The following is a 24775-nucleotide window of genomic DNA, read 5'->3' on the forward strand; positions in this document are numbered from 1 at the left end:
TACTTCTTAGGATAAATTTGATAGCATTTTCGTTTATTAGAACCTTAGGAACTGATATATTTTTAATGATAGATGTCACAAGTGAAAGCTGAAAAGAATAAATGAAACTCTAAAACCTCAAAATTTGCTAAAGTTTAAGAAGATTTATGATTGATCAAACAATGAATGTCACACAGAAGAGGTACTCAGTTATGTTTAGAGAAGTTCACCACCAAACAGTAAAAATTTTATCTTGTGAACATCAGAACCTAGATGATGATTTTATGGGTATAAAGCAAACCATTCAAGAAGAGTTAAAAGAAACCATGCTTTTGGGGGCACCTGGGTAGCTCAATTCGTTGAACATCTGACTCTTGGTATCAGCTCAGGTCATGAGCTCAGGGTTGTGAGATCAAGCCCCACTTCAGGCTTCAAGCTCAGCCGGGAGTCAGTTTGAGATTCTCTCTCACCCTTGTCTTTCCCCCTGTGTGCACTCTCTCTCTCTCTCTCTCACTCTCAAATAAATAAATCTTTGAAAAAATAAAATTAAAAAAAATTTTTTTAAAGCTAAAGAATTAATGCCAACTAACAATAACATTTAATTATAATACTTCTTTTCCTAAGGATTCTGGTCCATTAAGATTTGTGCTTTGTGGAGCTAGTTATTAAGCACCATTTTATAACATAATTTTCATGTTGTAGAACATAGCATTTAATTTATAAACACTTTAATCCTTAGACTTTTAATAACCTAATATTTTATATTCTCTATTCATGAAATTGTAACTAGTTAAAACCATGTGATAATTTTTTCTTGTGGAAGCTGTAAGGCACTCATATAATCAAAATAAAAGAACACAGGTTAAGAATAAAATCATGAAAACATGACCATTTGACATATTTTCTGTTCAGCCAAAAGACCCACACCTAACTGTAATCTGACCTAACCAAATCCAGAATTTAAATTTTTCTCATCTTGTTCACTCACATTAGCCTATTTACACATAAGCATATTAGATTGCATTTGAGTTCAGATTTACAGAGAGCTAATGACAGGACTACAACAGCTGGACTTAAGTCCCAGAACACATCACCCACTCCCTACCCCATCATTTAAAAATTATATTCTGCAGGTGTTTCCCTTCAAATTGAATGATTCGGTTCTACGGTTAATCTACTGATATGGTTAAGCTGCTGCCCTTCTCTGCCTAGAAATTTCATTGGTACTTGGCATCATGTTGCACTATAAATTGTTCTTGAAGCATTTCATCTGCTTACTTGGTGTCTCCCTGTTGTTGACCTGTTTTGTGTTCTTGTATTTGTATTTTAATATTCAGCAAATAGTTTCTAGGGGAGCCTGAATATTATTTAAAATTCTTGACTCTTAGTCACTATACTTAATTTCAGGACAGTAAATATTCTTACCTCAGTTCCTATTTTTCCCTTTTAATATAGGCAATGTATTGAATTTTAAGAAATCGTTTGAAGCAAAAATATATTTATATCCTACTTTGTCATTTATAAACATTTTCTACATATATTAAACAGGTTGTAAGAGATGAAATTACTTGTCTAATATCACATAATTACTAAATGGGCCTTCATATCTTGGCCCCACCTACTTTTAAAACCTCAGGACCTGCTTTTTCATCCTTAGACCCTACCTTTATCCTCTAAAGCTCTCACTGTTAAACATAAAACATCTTATTATTAAACATACCATATCCTTTCACTACTCTCTGCTTTGGCATAACAAGCTATCGGACAATTCATTTGGCAAGTTTACCAATCAAAACCTAGTTGAAGGTCATGTCCTTCATGAAGATTTCTTTTTACTTTTCCAACTAGTTATTTACACCTTAGGAAACCCATAGTAGTTTATACATTATCTCTATTACACATATATCTCATTGTATTCTAATAACCTATTTATATATCTGTCTCCTCCCCTAAACATGTATTTTACATTCTCAGCAAACAACTATGCCTCAGCTTGGGGCATAGATGCTCAATAAATACTTGTTGAATTCATGAAAAATGGTGGGTTTGGTCCTTTCTCCACTATACCATGTTGGCCAGAGAACGTCTGGAGCTTCAAAACATACTTTTCTAGAATTTCATAAAAAGACATGTGTTTGTAACATTGATATATAATACTATAGTTTTCATATTTTATTATTAATTAAAAAATTGATAGCCCAACTGTCATTGTATTGATTTTCAGGGAAACAGTATCAACAAGCAGCAACTTTTTATTACAAAGAAATACTCATTTAAAAATCAAGTGAATGTTTTACATCACTTGATAAAACTCATAATGTGTATTGATTGACATAAAGGTACTTATAATCAGGCACTCTTCTTATAAGGGATAAGTCTAGAAGGTCTAAAGTAAGCAGAAACAAATTGAGTTTAAAAAAAAAAATCTTTTTTTTTAAGCCCACATGGGACTGTTAGAGTATTTGAAGTAATATAAGTCCATGAAATGTAATAACAGCCTTCGGGAATGTACCAGATGGTTTTGTGACCAGGTTACAACTGCACTATGAGTTTCCTAACGGGTCTGCTTTACTGAAAGTATAATCTTTGTCTCAAGTGGGCATAATTCATTTGAACAAGGCAGAATGAAAACAATGGAAAAAAGAAAAGGTGAAATTCTTTTCTCTGAACTGTTTTGGTAACTTAAATGCCTTTCTACCTTAGAACACTTTAAAATAAACCAAAATGGAATAAAAAATAGAGTGGCACCCCAACTTTCCATTAATTTTCAACACTGGTCTATAATATTGGCAATATCCATCTTCCTGTCCTGCCTAATTTTGTGGTCCGATGCCTCAGAACCTAGAATTACTTTAAAATAATATTTTTAAAAAGTCATATAAAATTTAGATTGTTTTAAATCTCTGGAAAAATCAAACATTTATATTAATCTTCACCCCTCTCAAAATTCCACAAAACTAAAGGAATAAAAATGATAAAAATGCCAAAACTACAAAGTTAAAAAGAGTGGGAGAGGGAACGCTACCAGATGAGATGTCAGCAAATTTTGAACACTGAAGACCAGATGAATGATTGAGTGACCTAGCAGGCAAAAGAAAGCTGTTGTGAAAGTCAACAAGATTCTTCAGATTCAGTCATGGAAAAACTTGGGATGTGGGGGCACTCTAAAGTATCATTTAAAGTAGGATTAATCACAAAATAATTGATTGCAAGTTACTGTAAGTAGACAGCCCCCTTCCCCACTCAAATTTACTCTCTGGAGAGATTGTATTAGAGAGTTTATATATTCTTCAACTCTAGGTATAGCTAAGGATGTATTAAAGATGGGGGTTAAGAAAAGTCTGTTTATGGAATGTGAGAACTCTATCCCCCTTTTCTTCTCAGCTCTGCATAGGCTTATAGTCAATCTTATATCTCCAAGGCAGGAAAGTACAGTATTCCTATCTAGAGATACTAATTACCTCATGAGTAAAGACCTACAGATAGTGGCAAAGTGGTCCTGTTCCTCCCAAAGTACCTTACTCTGGCACAGCTTCCCAGTATGTAAGCCATACCCATGTCGGCAGAGCTACCAATCAACATTTTCATATTGCACTCTTATGTAAGTGCAAAGAGTCATCACCAGATAATCAAAAAAAGTCTGTAACATGAAAAATACAGACCAAAACAATATCAAAACTATACCAACAAAACAAAAACAGGGTGGAAGAACTTGTAGAAAACAGAAACAGTGCATTAAAACAGAGGTTGGCTGTTCTTTTTGGTCAGGTCTCTGTACAATAGAACAAACTCTTTCTGTAAAGAAGTGGACAATACATATTTTAGGTTTTTGGGGCCATGTCCAGTTCTGCACCCATATTCTTTATTTTTTCTTTAACCCTCTGAAAATGTGAATATCATTCCTGCCTTGCAGGCTGTACAAAAACAAAATATGGACCAGATTTCCTGTGTGGGCTTAGTTAGCCAACCCCTTATCCATAGAGGGTAAAATATTTCCTCCATGAAATAAGAACAGATTTATTTTAAGAAAAGTTTCCAGGCATTAACATGATAGCAAACTTTAAATGCAGAATTAGGCTCAGAAGATAAAATGGAAATTTCCTAGGTCAAAATAACAAAGAGAGAAAATTTAAAGATCAGTATGCAAGAGGCAATTTCTGATAAAAAGGAGATATGTAGGAAGAGACCAGAGAAAATACAGAAGAAGAAAATATGGAAGAACTTAAACCTATCAAAGAAATAATTCAAGAAAAATGCTCAGAATTGAAGAGCATAATTTCCTGATTAAGGGGGCCCACCCAAGCACCAGTAAAGGGAGAAAAGCTACAAAGTACCTCACTGTGCAGTTTCAAAGTACCTGAGATAAAGAAAAAGTCCTAGAACATTCCAGAGAGAAGAAAACAGGTCTCATACAAAAGACATGAAATCACAATTGAGAGACTCCTTAAAAATCAACATTAGAAGATAGAAGACAGTTTTAAATTATCTTCAAATTTTTGAGGGGAATTTTGACTTGCAATTGAAGTTTATACAACTCAAACGATCAATAAGCTATGAGATAGAATAAAGCCTTCAATATGCAAAGGACCTAAAACATTAGGGACACCTGGGTGGCTCAGTTGGTTAAGCATCTGCCTTCGGCTGAGGTCATGATCCCAGGGTCCTGGGATCGAGTCCCGTTTCAGGCTCCTTGCTCAGCAGGGAACCTGCCTCTCCCTCTGCCTGCCACTCCCCCTGTTCATGCTCACTCTCTCTCCCTCCCTCTTTCTCTCTGATAAATAAATAAATAAGTCTTTAAAAAAAAAAAAAAAAGGACCTAAAACATTAGCTTTAAATTACCACTTTCTCAGGATGCTACTGGAAGATATGCTTCATCAAATAAGAGAAAATTCAGACAGAGGAATATCAAAGTTGCAGGCAACTGGAGTTCCAACCCAGAATAGAGGAAAAGAGAATTCTCAAATTAGGAAGGGAAGCTCTGGGATGACAGCTGTGCAGCAGTCCCATAATAGTTAGTCTAGATTGATTTCTGAAGGTGGATTTTGACCATACTTAGAAGAACTTTTACAGCTGTGGCAAAGTTTGGGAATTAATGATAGAATACATAGAAAAGCAAAAAAGGAGAGAGACAGTTGTTAACTCTAGGGCAGAACAAAAAATCTTGTATGAGAAAGAAAATGTAATCATAGTGTACAGTGGTTATCCACTGAATATTGATTACATAAGAATTGTGGTATAACTATCAGGAAAATGAAGAGGTGATGGAGTATCAGTGGTATAAGAGAAGAAACATCTTATATAGGAAGAATCCATACATAATGTCTAAAGGTTAAAAATCAAGAAGTAGTAGTAGTTCTAAAAGTTATTTAGAACATGGAGGTAAATGAGTAGAACTATAATAAATTTAAGGGAATTGTTTCTGAGGATTGGGAATTGGAGATAAGGTATACATAGGTAAAAGAATTCTGTTTTTTTTTTAAATTATAACTACTGTATTACTGTTTGATTTTTAAACTGTGCTTGTGTATTTATTTATTTTATTTATTTTTTTTTTTTTAAAGATTTTATTTATTTATTTGACAGAGACACAGTGAGAGAGGGAACACAAGCAGGGGGAGTGGGAGAAAGAGAAGCAGGCTTCCCGCGGGGCAGGGAGCCCGATGTGGGGCTCGATCCCAGGACCCTGGGATCATGACCTGAGCCGAAGGCAGACGCTTAACGACTGAGCCACCCAGGCGCCCCTGTGCTTGTGTATTTAAAAATTAAAATTTACAAAGTTAAAATTAACTTTTAAAAAATAGGAGGTTTCAACTCTAGATAAGATGGAGTAAGCATACTACTGTCTTAAAAACCTAGACAGAATGCATGGAACAGCTATTTGAGTACTGTGAAAAGTAAATAGTGGCAGACAGATTTGGGAAGAAGACTAGAATTCAAAGTACAAGTGAACTTTCTGGAGTAACTTTATTAATATCAGACAAAGTAGAGTTCAGAGAAAGAGTATTAGTGGAGTATTAAAAATGAAAATTATAAAATGATGAAAGGGTCAATTTACCAATAAGATACAACAATCCTTAATGTGTATGCACCTAAAAACAGAGCTTCAAAATATATGATGCAATAACAAATCTGAATAGAGAAATAGATAAGTCCACAAGTATAGTTGAAAATTTCATTTCCTCTCTCATTAATAGATAGAAGGAGTAGACAGAAAACCAGTAAAGATTTAGAAGACTTGAACAATGTTATTAACCAGCTAGATTGAATTGACATAGAGCACTCCATGCAACAATGTTAGAATAAACATTTTTCCAAGTGCATAAGGAACATTTATCAATATAGACCATATCCTGGATGATAAACTGTACATTTTTTAAAAGAATTGAAATCCTAATGTGTTCTCTGACCAAAATGTAATTAAACAATTAAGTTAGAAATCAGTAATATTTGACAGAAAAAAAAATACTTGGAAATTAAAAACATATTTTTTATGGTAAATGTCTAGTAATTTTAATTTTTAAAATTTTTATTTTTATTTTTATTTTTTTTAAAGATTTTATTTATTTATTTTTGACAGAGAGAGAGAGACAGCGAGAGAGGGAACACAAGCAGGGGGGAATGGAAGAGGGAGAAGCAGGCTTCCCGCCGAGCAGAGAGCCCGATGCGGGGCTCGATCCCAGGACCCTGGGATCATGACCTGGGCCGAAGGCAGACGCTTAACGACTGAGCCACCCAGGCGCCCCTAATTTTTTAAATTTTTTAAATTTAAATTATAATTAGTTGACCTACAGTTCAATATTGGCTTCAGGAGTAGAGTTTAGAGGTTCATCATTTACATATAACACCCAGTGCTCATCATAACAAGTGCCCTCCTTAATACCCATCATCCATCTGTCCCATCCCCCACCCTCCTCCCTCCATCAACCCTCAGTTTGTTCTGTACAGTTAAGAGTCTCTCATGATTTGTTTCCTCCTCTCTCTGTTTCCCCCTCCCATATATTCATTCATTTTCTTAAATTCCACATATGAGTAAAATCATATTAAAACCCTACTTCTAGTGGCACCTGGGTGGCATAGTCAGTTGGGCATCTGACTCTTGGTTTCAGCTCAGGTTATGATCTCAGGGTCATCGGATCGAGCCCTGTGTCCAACTACACACTCAGTGCAGAGTCTGCTTAAGACTCTTTCTCCCTCTTCCTATGCCCCTCCCCCCTCTCTAAAATTAATAAATAAATCTTTTTTAAAAAACTATACTTCTAAATAATCCATAGATAAAGCAGAAAGTCTTAGGAAAATTAGAAGATATTTTGAGCTAATCAAAAATGAAAATGTATCTAAATATGTGAGCTGCATCTATAGCAGTGCCCAGTGGGAAATTTCTATCATTAAATGCTTATTTTCAAAAAGAAGAAAGGTCTCAAATCAATAAGCTTCTACCTTAAGGTAGGAAAAGAAAAGCAAAATAAATATAAAGCAAACAAAAAAGGAAATAATAAAGATAAGAGTATAAATCAATGAATTTGAAAACGAAATCAGTGAAACTAAGAATTAAAAAATTGATTTTATTTTTTTAGATTTATTTATTTGAGAGAGAGAGCAAGCACAAGTGGGAGGGGCTGAAGGAGAAAGAGAGAGAATCTCAAGCAGACTCCCTGCTGAGTGTGGAGCCCAACACAGGGCTTGATCTCAGGTCCCTGAGATCATGACCTGAGCTGAAACCAAGACCCTAGATGCTCAACTGACTGCACCATCCAGGTGCCCCTAAAAAATTGAGTTTAAAAAGATAAATAGAATTGGTAAATCTCTAGGTAACTGACAAAGAAAAAAGGGAAGCCACAAATTATCAATCTCTGGAATAAAAGAAGTCATATTACTATATACCCTGCAGATGTTAAAAAGATAATATGGAAAAAACTATACTATATGCATATATTCAACAACTTAGGTAAAATAGACTAATTCCCTCAAACCCACAAAGTACCAAACTCACTGAAGATGAAAAAGATAACCTGAATAGTCAATCCTCTGTCTAGTAAAGAAAATTTGTAGTTTGAAAAAAATCACCTAGATGGGTTCACTGGCAAATATTACCAAACATTTAAAGAAGAAATAGCAGGGTGCCTGGGTGGCTCAGTTGTTAAAGAGTCTGCCTTCAGCTCAGGTCATGATTCCAGGGTCCTGGGATTGAGCCCCACATTGGGCTCCCTGCTCGGCGGGAAACCTGCTTCTCCCTCTCCCACTACCCCTGCTTGTGTTCCTGCTCTCATTATCTCTTTCTCTGTCAAATAAATAAATAAAATCTTTAAAAAAAAAAATAAGAAATAGCACCAATTCCATTTGATCTCTTCTAGAAAATTGTTATATTTTACCCACCTAGGTGGCTCAGTTGGTTAAGCATCTGCCTTTGGCTCAGGTCATGATCTCAGGGTCCTGGGATCGAGCCCCCCATTGGGCTCCCTGCTAAGTGGGGAGTCTGTTTCTCCCTCTTCCTCTGCCCCCCATTCTCTCTCTCCCTCTCTGTCTCTCAAATAAATAAATAAAATCTTAAAAATAGATGATAAAACCCTTCCCAATTCATTTTATGAGGCTAGCACTATCCTACTAAAACTAAATGAAGACAATATAAAAACAAGAAAGAAAACTACAGACTAATATCTGTCAAAAACATAGGTGAAAATAATCTTAAAGTATTAACAAATTGGTGAGATGCACAAAAATGACAGTAAAGACCTCTGAAAATTCTCTAACAAAGGAATGAGAAAACAGGCTAAATAATTAGAATCAACTTTTTCAGAACTGTAAATTAACCAGTTTACAACATTCCAGGAAATATTTATTCATGAAAATTGCTGAATCTCATTAAGAACAGTGAGCGTTGTGGGATTTTCATTTGCCCAATTCCCATTCCCTCTCTTCAAGTTCACAGTTTTAAATCATGGTGAAAGCCAGTAATCTGCCAGCCACCCAAACGGCTGGAACTTACTCCTTGAGAATTGTCATTATGGAACCTGTCTGGTGATTTCCTGGAAGACCCTATTCACAAGGCTATCTTTACATGACCTGACTAGGAGCTCACCCAGGCAAGTAATGTTTAATTTCACAACATCCTGAGATGATGACTAAATTTGGGCCAAATAATAAGCTAACTAAATAGCTTACTGGGAAAAGCTGGGAAATGAGATATACATAGGGGGCTTTAAAAGTTCTGACATATTCCTAGGACTTTAGTGGGCCGTGCCTGTATGTACAATGGTGCATATAACCAGGGATGTGCACATGCTCAGGAAAGACCTGAGAAGCCCCTAAGTTCTCACCTGTGGTTGACCTTGAGGCTCTATTGAAGCAGGAAGAGAAGACTATGGCAGAGTTGTTTGTTACCTGCCTGGCTGAGGATCGAAAGCATGTTGAAAAACATGTGGAAAGCCTCTTGGCAAATTAGACATATATTGGTTACAGATGTTTAAGGAGATCTTTGCCTAGTCATTAACTGGCTACTAAGCTGATCTAGCAATGGTCACACATGACAGAAAACAGACTTTAAGAGTATTATCTTTAGAAAGTCACACCAGCAACAACAAAAATCCTTGAGCAGAGGGAAGAATTTGAATTGTACAGTTGCCACATTGTATTGTTTAAAATGTACTTTTTTCGACAAAAATTATGACATCAAAGAAAGAAGAATGGATGTCCCATACACATGGGAAAATGCAATCAATAGAAAGTGTCCCTAAGGTAGTCCAGACATTGTAGTTAGTGTATAAAGTTATTTTAAATATAGCCAAAGAACTAAGGAAAATATGTCTAAAGAACTATAGGAAACTATGAAAATGATATCTCACCAAATAGAAATTTTTAAAAGAAGATAGAATCAATAATAAGAATTTTTTAAAAGAACTTAATGGAAATTCCAGATTTGAAAATTCCAATAACTGAAATGAAAAATTCATTAGAGTGACTCAACAGCAGTTTTGAGCAGGAAGAAGAATCAGTTCACTTAAAGGTAACTCAACTGAGATTATCCAGTCTGAGGAATAGAAAGGAAAAGAATGAAGCTAATGAACATAGCTTCAGGGACCTATAAGACCCCATCAAGCATACCAATGCTCACATAATGGGAGTCTTAGAAGGAGAGATGAGAGAGAAAGGAACAGAAAGATTAGTTGAAGAAATAAAGGCTGGAAACTTCCCAAATTTGATGAAAAACAATAATCTGCACATCTAAGAAAACCAGCAAATTCAAAGTAATTTAAAATCAAAGATATGTAGACATGTCATAATCAAACTGCTAAAAGACAAAGAGAATCTAGAAAACAGCAAGAGAAAAACAACTCCTCATAAGACATCCTCAATAATTTTAGCATATTTCTTACTGAAAACTATGGAGAGCAGAAGGCAATGAACTGACATATTTAAAGAAAAAGGCTGTCAACAAAGTCTATTATATCTAACAAAACTGTCCTTCAAAAATGAAGGAAAAAGTAAGACAGTCCCAAATAAACAAAAACTGAGAGAATTAATGTCTAGGAAACTTGTTATACTCCCAAATCAAAAAAAAAAAAAAGAGAGAGAGAAAAGAAAAGAAATACTACAGGTGATCCTTTTCGGGTTGAAATGAAAAAACACATATCCAAAGGCAGTCACATATCCATATAAAGAGATAAAGAGCATCTGAAAGGGATTTTCATAGAAATATAAAAAACAATATAAATGTATTTTATACTCTTTTTATCCTATTTGATTTTTAAAGCAACTGCATAAAGCAATCATTTTAAATACGTGGTGATAAGCATTGTCTTGGGGGTGCCCTAAACCACCACAGGTTCAGTAATTCACTAGGAGCAGGAATACATTCATCATATAGTTGTATGCACATATAGGATTTATTACATTGAAAGAATACAAAGCAAAATCAGCAAAGAGAATAGGCACATGAGCAAAGTCTAGGGGAAAGCAGGCAAAAGCTTCCAAGCCTCCTCTCTCAGTGGAGTCATATGGAACGCACTTAATTCCCCAGCAGTGATTGTGGTAACATGTTTGAGATATTGGCAGTTAGGGGAGCTCATAAAGACTCAGGACCCAGTGTTTTTATTTGGGGCTGTTCAGATAGACAGCCTCTGCCTAGCACTTCCCCAAAGTCCAACCTCTTAGAAACAAAGCAGGTGTTCAGCATTAATCATTGCACAAACATTTTAAACACAGGGAGCATCTTTTATAAGTCAATGATTGGAACCCTCCTGAAATCTAAGTTTCTAAACACCGAGTCTACCTTGTATGCAGGCCTCTTTGGGGATAAGCAGTTTGGCATGCTGGTACCTCTTTTCTGTACAGGCATACGATGTATAAAGAGGTAATTTATATTACAGTAATAACACAAAGATGAGGGGGGAACGAACAGAATTAATAGGAGCAACATTTTTGTATACTATTGAAATTAAGTTGGTATTAATCCACGTAAGATTGTTGTAAGTACAAGTGTTAATTAAGGCAGCCACAAAGAAAATAACTCAAAATAGTAAGAAATGACAAGAAATTAACATGATACATAAAAATACCTATTACGCACAGGGGGTGCCAGGGTGGCCCAGTCGGTTAAGCATCTGACTCTTGATTTTGGCTCAGGTCATGATCTCGGGGTCCTGGGGCGGAGCCCCACGTCAGGCTCCGCGCTCAGCGAGGATTCTGCTTGAGGATTCTCCCTCTCTCTCTGATAAATATTTATTTATTTATTTATTTTAGAGAGAGAGAGAGAGCACAAGCAGGAAGGGCTGCGAGAGGGGGAGAGAATCCCAAGCAGACTCTGCACTGAGGGCTCCATCCTACAACCCTGATTTTTTAAAAAAACATGACCCATCTATATGCTGCCTCTAAGAGAAATACTGTAGTTAAGCACGCGCGCGCGCACACACACACACACAGATTAAGGTACACAGATAGGAAAAGACTTACTACACAAACAGTAAACAAAAGCAAGCTGGTTGATTATACTGGTATCAGACAAAATAGACTTTAAGACAAAAATTGTTAATAGAGACAATAAATATTCCTTTTTTAAAAGATTTTATTTATTTGTCAGAGAGAGAGAGTGAACAGCAGGCAGAGGGAAAAAGCAGGCTCCCTGCTGAGCAAGGAGCCTGATGCAGGACTCGATCCCAGGACCCTGAGATCATGACCTGAGCCAAGGCAGACACTTCACTGACTGAGCCACCCAGCCATCCTGAGACAATAAATATTCTATAATAAATTTTCACTTCATCAAGAATATGTAACATTCATCTATGCAACACATACACATATATGCAACTAACAAAAGGACCCTAAATCGTATGTAGCAAAAACTGTCAGAAATAGACAATTCAACAGTTAATAGTTGGATACTTTGTTACCCTACTTTCAATAATAGAACAATTAGGAAGAAAATCAAAAAATGTGAATCTTGAACACTATAACCCAGTGGTTATAAACCTAACACATCTATTACACTCCACCCTCCTAAGGTGCATGTGGCATATTCTTCAGGATAGACTATATGTTAGTCTGCAAAATCAGTCTTCAAGAAATTTTAAATGGCTAAAATCATAGAAAGTATTTTTTCTGATCTCAGTGGAATGAAACTGGGAATCTATAACAGGAGAAAAAATGGGAAACTCATAAATATGTGGAAATTAAGGAACACATTCTTAACCAGTGGATCCAAGAAGAAATCATAAGAGAAACTAGAAAATACCTTGTGATGAGTGAAAATGAAAACACAGTGTACCAAAATTTTGAAGAGACAATGAAAGCATTGCTCATAGAGAAATTTATAGTTGTAAATGCCTATATATATATATATATATATATATATATATATATATATATATATTTTTTTTTTTTTTTTTTTTTTTTAAAAAAAATCTGAAATCAATAATCTAACCTCCTACCTTCAGGAATTAGAAAAAGAAGGGCAAGGGGCGCCTGGGTGGCTCAGTTGGTTAAGTGGCTGCCTTCGGCTCAGGTCATGATCCCAGGGTCCTGGGATCAAGTCCCACATTGGACTCCCTGCTCTATGGGGAACCTGCTTCTCCCTCTGCCACTCTCTGTCTGTCTCTCATGAATAAATAAAATAAAGTTTTAAAAAATTTTAAAAAGAAAGAAAAAGAAGGGCAAGCCAAGCACAAGGCAAGCAGATCAAAGTGATAACAGATACCTGAGTGGAAATAAAGGAGAGAGAATAGAAGATTCAGTAGAGGGGCACCTGGGTGGCTCAGATGGTTAAGCGTCTGCCTTCGGCTCAGGTCATGATCTCCAGGTCCTGATTTCCAGGTCCTGGATTGAGCCCCACATCAGGCTCCCAGCTCAGTGGGGAGTCTGGTTCTCCCTCTGCCTCTCCCCCTGGTTGTGCTCTCTCTCTCTCTCAAATGAATAAATAAAATCTTAAAAAAAAAAAAAAAGTTCAGTAGAAAAAAAATAAGGATAACAAAAGTTCTTTGAGAAGATAAAGAAAATTGACAACCTTTAACTAGACTGACCAAGAGGAAGTACAAAAAGGATTTAAATTACTAAAATTAGGAATGAAAGAAGGGATGTTGCTTCCAACCTTATAGAAATAAAAAGCATTATAAGAGAATGCCTTGAGCAATTGTTTGACAGCAAATTGCATAACTTAGGATGGACAAATTCATAGAAAAACACAAGCTACTGAAACTGACACAGCAAGAAAAAGATCTGAATAGATCTATAAAAGTAAAGAGATAGAAGAATTAGTAATCAGAAGATTTCCCACAAAGGAAAGCTCAGGACCAAATGCCTTCACTGATGAGTTCTAGCAAATATTTAAAGAATTAACACCAGTCCTTTACAAACATATGAAAAATAGAAGGGCAAACACGTATCATCGTATTCTATGAGGCCAGCATTGCCTGTTACCAAAACCAATCAAAGACATCACAAGAAAGGAAAATTACACAGCAATATCTCTTATGGGTATAGATGCAAAAATTCTCAACAGAAAAGTAGAAAACTGAATCCAGCAACTTACTAAAGGATTATACACAATGACCAAGTAGGATTTATCCTGGGATTGCAAGGTTGGTTCAACATCCAACCAATTTTGTTGGTCCAACTAAAATCAATCAATGTAATATGCCATATTAATAGAATAAAATACAAAAACCATGTGATCTCAAGAGGAGAAAAAAGCATTTGACAATACCCAACACATTTTCATGATAAAATAAGTTCAGTAAGTTACAAGAAACATTCAGTATACAAAAATCAATCACTTTGTGTACAGAGGGAATAAACAATCCAAAAATGAAATTAAGAAATCCATTTACATATTGTAATAGTGTTGTATGGTGACAAAAAGTAGCTACATTTGTCGTAAGCATAGTATAGCATATAGACTTGTTAAATCACTATGTTGTAAACCTGAAACTAATGTAAAATTGTGTATCAACTATATTTCAATAAAAATAAATTTAAAAATTTTCATTTGCAATAGCATCAAAAAGAATAAGTTACTTAGGAGTAACTTTAACAAAAGAAATGCAAGATTTGTACACTGAAAGCTACAAAATATTGTTGAAAGAAATTTTTAAATAAATGGAAGAATTTCATGGATTGGAAGACTTATTGTTAAGATAACATTTCCCCAAATTGATCTGCAGAGATTTACTGCAATCCCAAACTACCAGCTGGATTTCTTGCAGAAATTGAGAAGCTGATCCTAAAATTTACATGGAAATTGAAGGAAACTAAGAATAGTCACAAAAATCTTGAAAAAGAACAAAATTGGAGAACTGGCAGTTCTCAACCTCAAGCTTATTGCAGTGCTACAATAATCGAGACTGTGTTGTACTGGCATAATACAGACATATAGAACAAGGGGGTAGAATTGAAGGTCCAGAAACAAACTCCCATATTTACAGTGAGTTGATTTTTGACAAAAGTGCCAAGACAGAGGGAGAAGAAGATGGTGGAGGAGTAGGAGGACCCTAGGCTTGTCTCGTCTCATGAAGACAACTAGATAACTACCAAATCATCTTAAATACCCCAGAAATCAACCTGAGGACTGACAGAACAAACTCCACAACTAAAGGGAGAGAAGAGGCCACACTGAAGAAGGTATACTGTGCTTCTTGCTGTTCTCTGACTATGTCAGGTAAGCTCTTTCTCCAGGGTCCTTGCACTTGCATTTCTCTCTGCTAGAATATTTCCCTTCCATATATATACATAGCTCATCCCCTTACCTATGAAGAATCTGTATTCAAGTGATATTTTCTCAGTGCTCAATATCACCGTGTTTAAAATTTAGCACCCCCTACCAACATTCCCTATTCTCTTTCCCTTTTTATTTTTTTCCTTAATACTTAGTACCTTCTCATATACTATATAGTTTTCTTACTTCCTGCCATGGACTGAATTGTGCCCCTCTCAAATTCATATGTTAAAGCCCTAATCCCCAATGTAATGCTATTTGGAGATGAGGCCTTAGGAAGGTAATTAGGTTTAGATGAGGTTATGCAGTTGGGGCCCTCATGATGGGATTAGTGCCCTTATCAGAAGAGACACCAGAGAACTTGTCTCTCTCTTCCTCTCCCTCTTCTCACCCCCACCCACGTGAGGACACAGTGAGATGGCTAATATCTGCAAGCCAGGAGGAGAGCCTTACCAGGGAACTAAATCATTTCACACCTCTTTCTTGTACTTCCCAGCCTCAAGAAATGTGAGAAATAAATTCCTATTGTTTAAGCCTCCCCACCCCCAAAAATGTGCCAAGACAATTCAATAAGGAAAAAAATCTTTTTTAACAGATGGTGTTGGGATAACTGGATATCCACATGCGAAAGAATGAAGGTAGTCCCCTTCTTCACACCATATACAAAAGTTAATTCAAGATGGGTCAAAGACTAACGAGGTGTAAATCTTCTTGTCCTTGGATTAGGCAATAGTTTCTTAAATCTGACATCAATAGCACAACTAAAAAAATTAGATAAATTGGGCTTTGTCAAAGTTAAAACTTTTGTTCTTCAAAGAACACTACTAAAAAATGGAAAAGAATTTACACGGGAGAAAATATTTGCAAAAAGTGTGTCTGATAAGGGTGTAGTATCCAGAATATATAAAGAACTCTTATAATTCAACAATAAGAAGACAAATAATGCAATTTAAAAATGGACCAATAATTTGAATAAGCATTTCTCCAAAAGAGATCTACAAGTGGCACATGAAAAGATGCTCAATATCACTACTTAATAAGGAAATGCAAATTAAAACCACAGTGAAATGACACTTCACACTTCCTAGAGTACATATAATGAAAATGATGGATAATAAGTGTTGATGAGGGTATGGAGAAATAGGAAATCTCACACAAAGCTGGCAGAAATATATAATTGTGCAAGTGCTTGGGGAAAAAAGTGTGGCAGTTCCTCAAAAAGTTAAACATTGAATTCTGTACAACCCAGCAATACCACTCCTAATTGGATTCATATGAGAATTTGTACGCAAATGTTCATAGCAGCATTATTCACAATAGCCAAAAGGTGGAGACAACCCAAATGCCCATTAACTTATGAATGGATAAATACGATGGAATATTATTCAGCTGTAAAAAGGAATGAAGTACTGATACACAATGGAAGTAGCCTTGAAAGCATCATGCTAAGTAAAAGAAGCCGGACACAATATACCATATGTTGCATGATTCCAGTTACATGAAATTTCCAAAATAGGCAAATTAAAGAGACAGAAAATATATTCATGATTGCCAGAGAATAGGGGGAGTAATTGGATAATTGGGAGTGACTAGTGAACACTGGGTTTCTTTTTGGTAACATAAAAATGTGTGCTAGATAGTGGTGTAGGTTGCACAACTTTGTAAACGTACTAAAAATCACCAAATTGTACACTTAAAATTTTTTTTAATAATTTTTAAAGATTTATTTATTATTTTAGAGAGATTACATGGGGAGGAGGGGCAGAAGGAGAGGGAGGTCTCCAGGGAGAGAATCCCAAGCAGACTCCCCACTGAGCACAGAGCCTGTCGCAGGCCTCAGTCTCCCAACCCTGAGATCATGATCTGAGCTGAAATCAAGAGTCGGACACTTAACCAACTGAGCCACCCAGGCACCCCTTGAATAATTTTTAAAATTAAAAAATTTTTTAGCAAACCAAATCCAACAATCTATAAAAAGAATAATGTACCATAAGAACATATGGTTATCTTAGGAATGCAAGAGGGAGAAAGACTCTCAAGCAGATTCCACACTGAGGGTAGAGCCTGGTATGGGGCTCGATGTCATGACCCTGAGATCACTAACTGAGCCGAAACCAAGAGCCAGATGCTTAATCAACCACGCCACCCAGGCACCCTGTTGGCTTTTTTTTCAAAGTCATTTTTGTTTGATTTTTCTCCCTATTTTTTTTATAGGTGTATTCGACACAAAAATGATTGGGGAGCTCTTATTCTAGTGGATGATCGTTTCAGGAGTAATCCCAGTCGATATATATCTGGTAAGATTCTCAGCTGGGCTTAGAGTAAGAATTAATAACAATCTTTGGTATTTAATAACTGCTAGTTTTAAAGAAAAATTTTGGACAGAATTTGAATTATTAGATCAGACATGGAAAAATTCACATTGATGGGAAATCTAGCCTTTTAATGCTTATGTGTTTACAAAAAAATCTTTATAGAGGAGAATCTGGTTAGTTACTAACAAAGTATTAATCAATTAGGATCCTTCAGTAACATAGAATGTGGGATTTAATTAAGTAACAGAATAATAATTTATTTAGTATTGTCAGGGAATAGGCTGTTCACAGGAATAAATTTTCCAAGAAATAAGTTTACATTTAAGCACGTAAGAACATCTTTGGATGCTTAGGATTCTTCATTCTTTCATTCTGGATTATACTGAAGTTTGTTGATTGTTTAGAAATGCTTCAGCTGTTCTACAGTTCGTGTTAGAGCTAGTATTTTCTAAAAGAAAAAAACACAAACACCACTGTTGGCCTCAAGATGAAGTAGATGGTCATTTTTTCCCCACTCAGATGAACAAATACTATGTGCCTATAGTTTTTATTCAGCAGTCACACAGTCCCTTTAGAGTCAATACCAGGAATCCATCTGTTATTAAAGAACTGCTGGAAATACTTGCATCTTTATTATCTTTAAAGCTAAAAAGTTCATACCATACTATGATAAAGAGATACAAAATTTTAAGTTTCTTTCAGATTAGCCACCTGTGGGTATGGACTCTTTTTCTATTACAGAGCCTTATATTTGGTTTGGTATTAAAATGTATCCACCTGGATTAAAGCACTCTTTTCTGCCCTTTCCATGTAAAGGAAACCATTGAGCTTAGGTCCAGACATAACTAAAAGCAAAATGTTAAGTGCTTATGTTTAGTCAGCAGGTGGAGCTCAGATTCTTTGAGTTTTCAAAAGCAACCTGACGTTTTACACTGAAAAAGCTTTCTTTGATTACAGAAAGTTCCAAACATGAAAGAAGTGACTATAATACTAAAGTTTTTCAATTTTAGAAAGTTTCATGTTTAATCCGTATAATTATTTTCCCCAAGCAAACAAAAATAAAGAACTTTAAGGGAAATGCTTATTTAATATGTTCTTCTAGGGGCACCTGGCTGACTCAGTAGATAGAACATAGGACTCTTGATCTTGGGATTGTAAGTTTGAGCCCCACGTTGGGTGTAGAGATTACTTGAAAATAAAATCTTTAAAAAATTAAAAAATTAAAATGTTCTTCTTGTCAACTGTACTTCAACAAAAAAAATGCAAAAGCTGAAAACAAGTTTTTCTTATTTTAAAATCTTGAAGTTAAATTTTTACCTGATAGTTCAGATTTGGTGAGGGATTTTTTTAAGATTTTATTTTTAAGTAGTCTCTACACCCAACGTAGGGCTTGAATTTACAATCCCAAGACCAAGAGTCGCATGCTCCACCTACTGAGCCAGCCAGGCGCCCCTGAGAGATTTTTTAAATTAAGAATTTTTCATTATTTCTGTATGGGTTTTATTTTTTTCTGAAATTCATAGAAGTGTGAAGTCTTCTTATCTAGACAATAATAGCACAACATACAAATTCCTTTTGATGGCTAGTCTTTGTTTAAATTCAATTTGCATTAACTATAGAACACAATTCGATTTGCATTAAATATAGAAAAGCTCCATTAAAAAAACGTAATGTATTTGAAATGAATGTATTGCAACTTGAAGCCCTGTCTTATTTTTCTTTTAGCTTAAAATACCATAGTGACTTTTTAAACTACTTCAGAAGATGATGATAGTTTTAGTAACACCAGCAGAGTTTATTTTCTAAAAGTCCAAATATCTGATTTTGAATTTCATTCTGAAATGAAACAAAACACCTTATACTGTCAATATGGTTCAAGGTTATACAGTTTTCACATATCACAGGTCAAATCATATCCCTTACAACTTGATTATTTATATATTAAAAAATAATTATATAATAAATAGTCAAACAGGACATGATTTGTCCCTAATAACATTGTTATTCCTTTCATTCCTAGGATAGTTTAAGACATATTTGGAATTGAGGGAGAAAGGCAACAAAAAAACCTATGAGATTGGGAATCTTAAATTTATTTTCACGAAAGAAATCAAAATTAGAAAGTTGGAATGGAAGACTGTGTTGTTTACAACTTCTAGCTTCCCTAAAATTAAAATATAAGCAATATTTGTTGGGAATTATGATGAAATTAAATTTGCCTTATTTCCCCAGTTATTCTAAACTGACAAATAATACATTTCTCCCTTTCCACTCTACTCCCACTGCCTGTTTCCTCCCTCCAGTTGATAATCAGTGCATATAAAGAAAAATGTTACTGATGCATGAGCAGAGTGTACATGTGAAGATGTTTAGGCAGGAAAAATATTGAGAATCATTCTATATATCCTAAATTGATGTGGATTACTTCATTAGAAAAATTATCTAAGTGTATTCTTAATGCATAATAACTTCCTGGGGTTTACTTTTTTCCTTAGGACTTTCTAAATGGGTACGGCAGCAGATTCAGCACCATTCAACATTTGAAAGTGCACTGGAGTCCTTGGCTGAATTTTCCAAAAAACACCAGAAGGTCATTGATGCATCCAAAGAGGACAGAAAGTTTATACAGGACAGTGAGTCTACACTTGAAGTGACCCATTTGAAGGACAATAGTTTAACTTATTTATCAGAAGCGGCAAGTCATCTAGCACCAGAAAATCCTGGGAAAGGTGAAGCAAAAATGTGTGTCCAAGAACAACAGTGTCCTAAAATAACTAAAAGTCCATCTCTACCAAGAGGTATCATCTCTAGAAAGGAAAGAGGTTTGAGAAGTTTTGCCTATTTACATTTGATAGAGAAGTCTTTTGTTATATCTAGTGAAATGATATTTATTGTGCTATAGATTAATTTCCTTAAACATGTTGGTCTGAAATAGAAGGTGTTATCATAAAATAATGAAATAGTGTGGTGTATTGGAATGGGAACAGACTTTTGTCAAGAGACCTAAGCATATTTTCCAGTTTTCCACTTACCAGATTTGCCACCACCTAGCTTTGTGACCATGAGCAAGTCACATAACTTTTTTGAATCTTAATAGAAAAAGGAATCTCTGCATACCTATCCCTGAGGTTGGGCTCTAAAGATCTAATAAGATGATAAATATCATAGCATGGTAAAATACTGTACAAATGGTACATGTTTTTCTAAAGACTATATTAAAAATTGGTCTAATTTATAGATTCTTCTCTTACATGAATTTCTTAGTTTAGGGAAGTGAGAGTCATTTATTCTAAATGATAAAAAAAATAATTTTTAAAAATATATTAGAGGGGTGCCTGGGTGGCTCAGTTGGTTGAGCATCCGACTCTTGGTTTTGGCTCAGGTCGTGATCTCAAGATCATGAGATCAAGCCCTACGTAGGGCTCCATGCTCAGCAAGGAGTCTGCTTGAGATTCTTTCCCCTCCCTCTGCCCCTCCCCTCCACTTGTGTATGCACTCTCTCTCAAGTAAATAAATAAATAAATATTAAAAAATATATATATTAGAATATAATACTCTGTGTCAGGGATTGGCAAACTGTGGCTTATGGACCAAATTTGGCCATCTGTTTTTGTAAATCAAGTTTAATGGAACATAGTCACATCCATTCAGTTACATATGGTACACAACAGCAGAGTTTAGTCATAGTATGTTTTGCACTAGAACAGCATAATTGAGAACATACATACCTCAGAGATATTGCGAGTTTGGTTCCAGACCACCACAATAAAGCAAATATCACAATAAAGCAATTCAAATGAATTTTTTTGTTTCATAGTGCATATAAAAGTTATGTTTACATTATACTGTAGTCTCTTAAGTGTGCAATAACATTATGTCTTAAAAAATAACGTATATATCCTAATTTAAAAATACTTTATTGCTAAAAAGTACTAATCATCTGAGCTTTCAACAAATCAATCTTTTTGCTGGTGGAGGGTCATGCCTCATTGTTGATGGCTGCTAACTGATCAGGGTGGTGTTTGCTGAAGGCTGGGGTGGCTGCAGCAGTTTCTTAAAAAAAGACCACAGTGAAGTTTGCCACATCAATTGACTGTTCCTTTAACGAATGGTCTCTGTATAGCATACAATACTATTTTATTCAAAAGTAGAACTTCTTTCAAAATTGGAGTCAGTCCTCTCAAACCCTGCTACTTTATTAGCTAAGTTTATGTAATATTCTAAATTCTTTGTAGTCATTTCAACAATTTTCACAGCATCTACACTAGGAGTAGATTTCATCTCAAGAAACCACTTTCTTTGTTCATGCATAAAAAGCAGTTTCTCTTCCATTGAAGTTTTGTTATGAGATGGCGGAAATTCAATCACATTTTCAGGCTTCCCTTCTAATTCTAATTCTCTTGCTATTTCTACCACATCTCTACTGAAATCTTGAATCCCTCAAAGTCACCCATGAGGGTGACTTCCAAACTCCTCTTAATGTTAATATTTTGACCTCTTCCCATGAATCATGAATGTTCTTACTGGCATCTAGAATGGTGAATCCTCTCCAGAAGGTTTTCAGGGTTTTTTTGCCCAGATTCATCAAAGAAATCCTATCTATGGCAGCTGTTGCCTTACAAAAATGTATTTCTTTTTTTTTTTTTTTTAAAGATTTATTTATTTTAGAGAGACAGAGAACACGAGCAGGAGGAGCAGAGGGAGAGAGAGAATCCCAAGCAGACTCTGTGTTGAGCACAGAGCCCGAAGTGGTGCTTGATCTCATGACCCTGAGATCATGACCTAAGCTGAAACCAAGAGTCAGACACTTAACTGACTGTGCCACCTAGGTGCCCCCAAAAATGTATTTCTTAAATAATAAAACTTGAAAGTCAAAATTACTCTTTGATCTGTCTTGGTTTCAACATGTCTTCCTCACTAACCATATCATTCCTAACTTTTGATTTAAAGTGAGAGACAAAAATAAATAAAGTGAGAAACATGCGACTCTTCCTTTCGCTTGGACACTTAGAGGCCATTGTAGGATTATTAATTGGCCTAATTTTAATATTGTTGTGTCTCAGGAAATAGGGAGGCCTGAGGAAAGGGCAAGAGATGGGGGAACAGCTGGTCAGTGGAGCAGTCAGAACACACACATTTGTCTGTTAAGTTCACTATCTTACATGGGTGTGATTTACAGTGCCCCAAAACAATTACAGTGGTAACATCAAAGATCACTGATCACAGATGACCATAACAAATATAATAATAATGAAAATGTTTGAAAAACTGTGAGAATTACCAAAATGTGACACAGAGACATGAAGTGAGCAAATCCTTTTAGAAAAATGTTGCTTGTAGGCTTGCTTGATTCAGGGTTGCCACAAACTTTGAATCTGTAAAAAATGCAGTATTAACAAAGTACAATAAAAGGAGGTATGCCAATAGTTGCAACAGATACAATATGACCCACAAAGCCTAAAATCTTTACTGTCTGGCCAGTTATAGAGAAAGTTTGCCAAACCGTGGTCTATATCAATGGATATCATTTTAATTGTTTTAACTAATATATGATAATTTAATATATCAAGTATTAAATATTTACTTTGTAGTGTCTGGTGGCTTTTTAAAAAATAAATGTCATAGTGAATTCAAGGCCATTAGACTGGTAATTAGGAAACCTAAGTTCTAGTTTGGATCTGAGTACTAACCAGTTTTATAACTTTAAACAAATAATTTAGTCTTTGTGGTTGCCCGTTTCCTTTAGGGAATTAATCTAGGTCAATTTTTCCCAATACTTGGCTAGTGGATTTTCAAGGCAGATTTTTATAGTGTGTTTCCCCCATTACTCAGCCCTCTTCCTATTCCTTTTTACCCCTCCTTTTTTCATTCACTGCTGAGGTCCCTAGTGTGGAATTTGATAGTTTACCAGACAGCATTATAACTTGGGCTCAGAATCACTGGAGACCTAGGAATCCTTTCAGAGTGCACATTTTGTGCTTTATGTTCTAAGATGGAAGTCTTGCTACTATTAGTTGTGGGCTTTAAATTATGATCCTATGTGGTTATTTCAGTATTTTTAACAAAAATTACGTTAATGTAACAATTATTATATTAGTTAGCAGAAAATTAACACTCTTAAATTTTTGTATTCATAGATGATCCTGTATTATTGGAAGAGTCCGCCCAGGCAGTGAAAGCAGAGAAAATTGTGATTTCCAGGTCCACAAGCCCAACCTTCAACAAACAGACAAAGAGAGCTAGCTGGTCTAGCTTTAATTCTCTGGGACATTGTCTTACTGGTGAAATTCTGACTGCCGCACCTAAGTTCAGGTCACCAGAGGACTATACCTCTAGTGTCTCCACTTTCAAAACAGAAAAGGGATGTAAAACAGTTTTGCCACTCGTTGATAAATGTGAGTCCTCATCTCTGACGGTAAACGCATCATTTGGACCATGCCCTCAATCAGAAAGCACTATTTCTTCAATAAAGATTGATTCTAATCTTCTTAAAAAAAATGATTCCAAACAGCTGTTCTGCTGTGAAGAAGCCCTGGATCCGGACATTGAATTGTCTCTAGTTGGTGAAGAAGCTGAACTTTCCACTTCACATAGAGCTTCTGAAACAGAAGCAGAGGATGAATCTATCTATTTTTCACCTGAGCTTTATGATCCTATGGATACAAATGAAGAAAAGAATGATTTAGTTGAAAGTGATAGAGACAATAGATTGGCTAATCATTCAAATTGCATTTTAGTTGAAGATCTTTTTGAAATTAGAACTATGAAAGGAGTGGATTCAGTCCAAGAAATGAAAGCTGAGGATTGCACAGACACAAAGTTGAATAGACTCATGCATATTAAAGAAAGTAAAATCGATAACATTGGTAGTAATGTAATGTAAAAACAACTCATATAAACGAATTGGAACTGGGGAAAACTTGTGAAACAGATATAAAGAAGTTTAAACAGTCTCCTTCCAGAAACAAAGGTGTGTTCCCTGGTGTTAGGTAATAATACTTAACTGTAACACTATAAATATATGCTGTCATGCTTAATGACAATTTCTACATTGGATAAATGGTATAAGTTTTTTATTTTAAAAATATTTTTCACTTTAATTCTTTGGTATTAGAGTTTTTTAAAAGTCTTATGTTCAGAATGTAAGTTTTATTGTTTTTGAGTTTTGACAAAAGTGATTCATACAAAATATTTTCCTCTAACAAGTTTTCTTTACCTATAAACAATTTAAAATTAATCTGAAAGATATGTCTTTTCCTTTAAATTTCACATAAATATTTGT

General features: G+C 35.2%; 1 protein-coding gene across 1 annotated transcript in view; it reads left to right on the plus strand.

The window, feature by feature from the left end:
• BRIP1 (BRCA1 interacting protein C-terminal helicase 1) overlaps positions 1 to 24545 on the plus strand; it is a 176572-nt gene extending 152027 nt beyond the window's left edge. Inside the window, exons 17-19 of the mRNA XM_032428708.1 lie at positions 17393 to 17475; positions 19989 to 20315; positions 23631 to 24545. Coding sequence (XP_032284599.1) covers positions 17393 to 17475; positions 19989 to 20315; positions 23631 to 24376 — 1156 coding nt within the window. The 3' untranslated portion in view covers positions 24377 to 24545. The remainder of the gene's footprint in view (positions 1 to 17392; positions 17476 to 19988; positions 20316 to 23630) is intronic.
• The last annotated feature ends 230 nt before the right edge of the window (positions 24546 to 24775 follow it).

The sequence above is a fragment of the Phoca vitulina genome, unplaced genomic scaffold, assembly GCF_004348235.1.
Source record: "Phoca vitulina isolate PV1807 unplaced genomic scaffold, GSC_HSeal_1.0 scaffold40, whole genome shotgun sequence".
Lineage (NCBI taxonomy): Eukaryota > Metazoa > Chordata > Mammalia > Carnivora > Phocidae > Phoca > Phoca vitulina.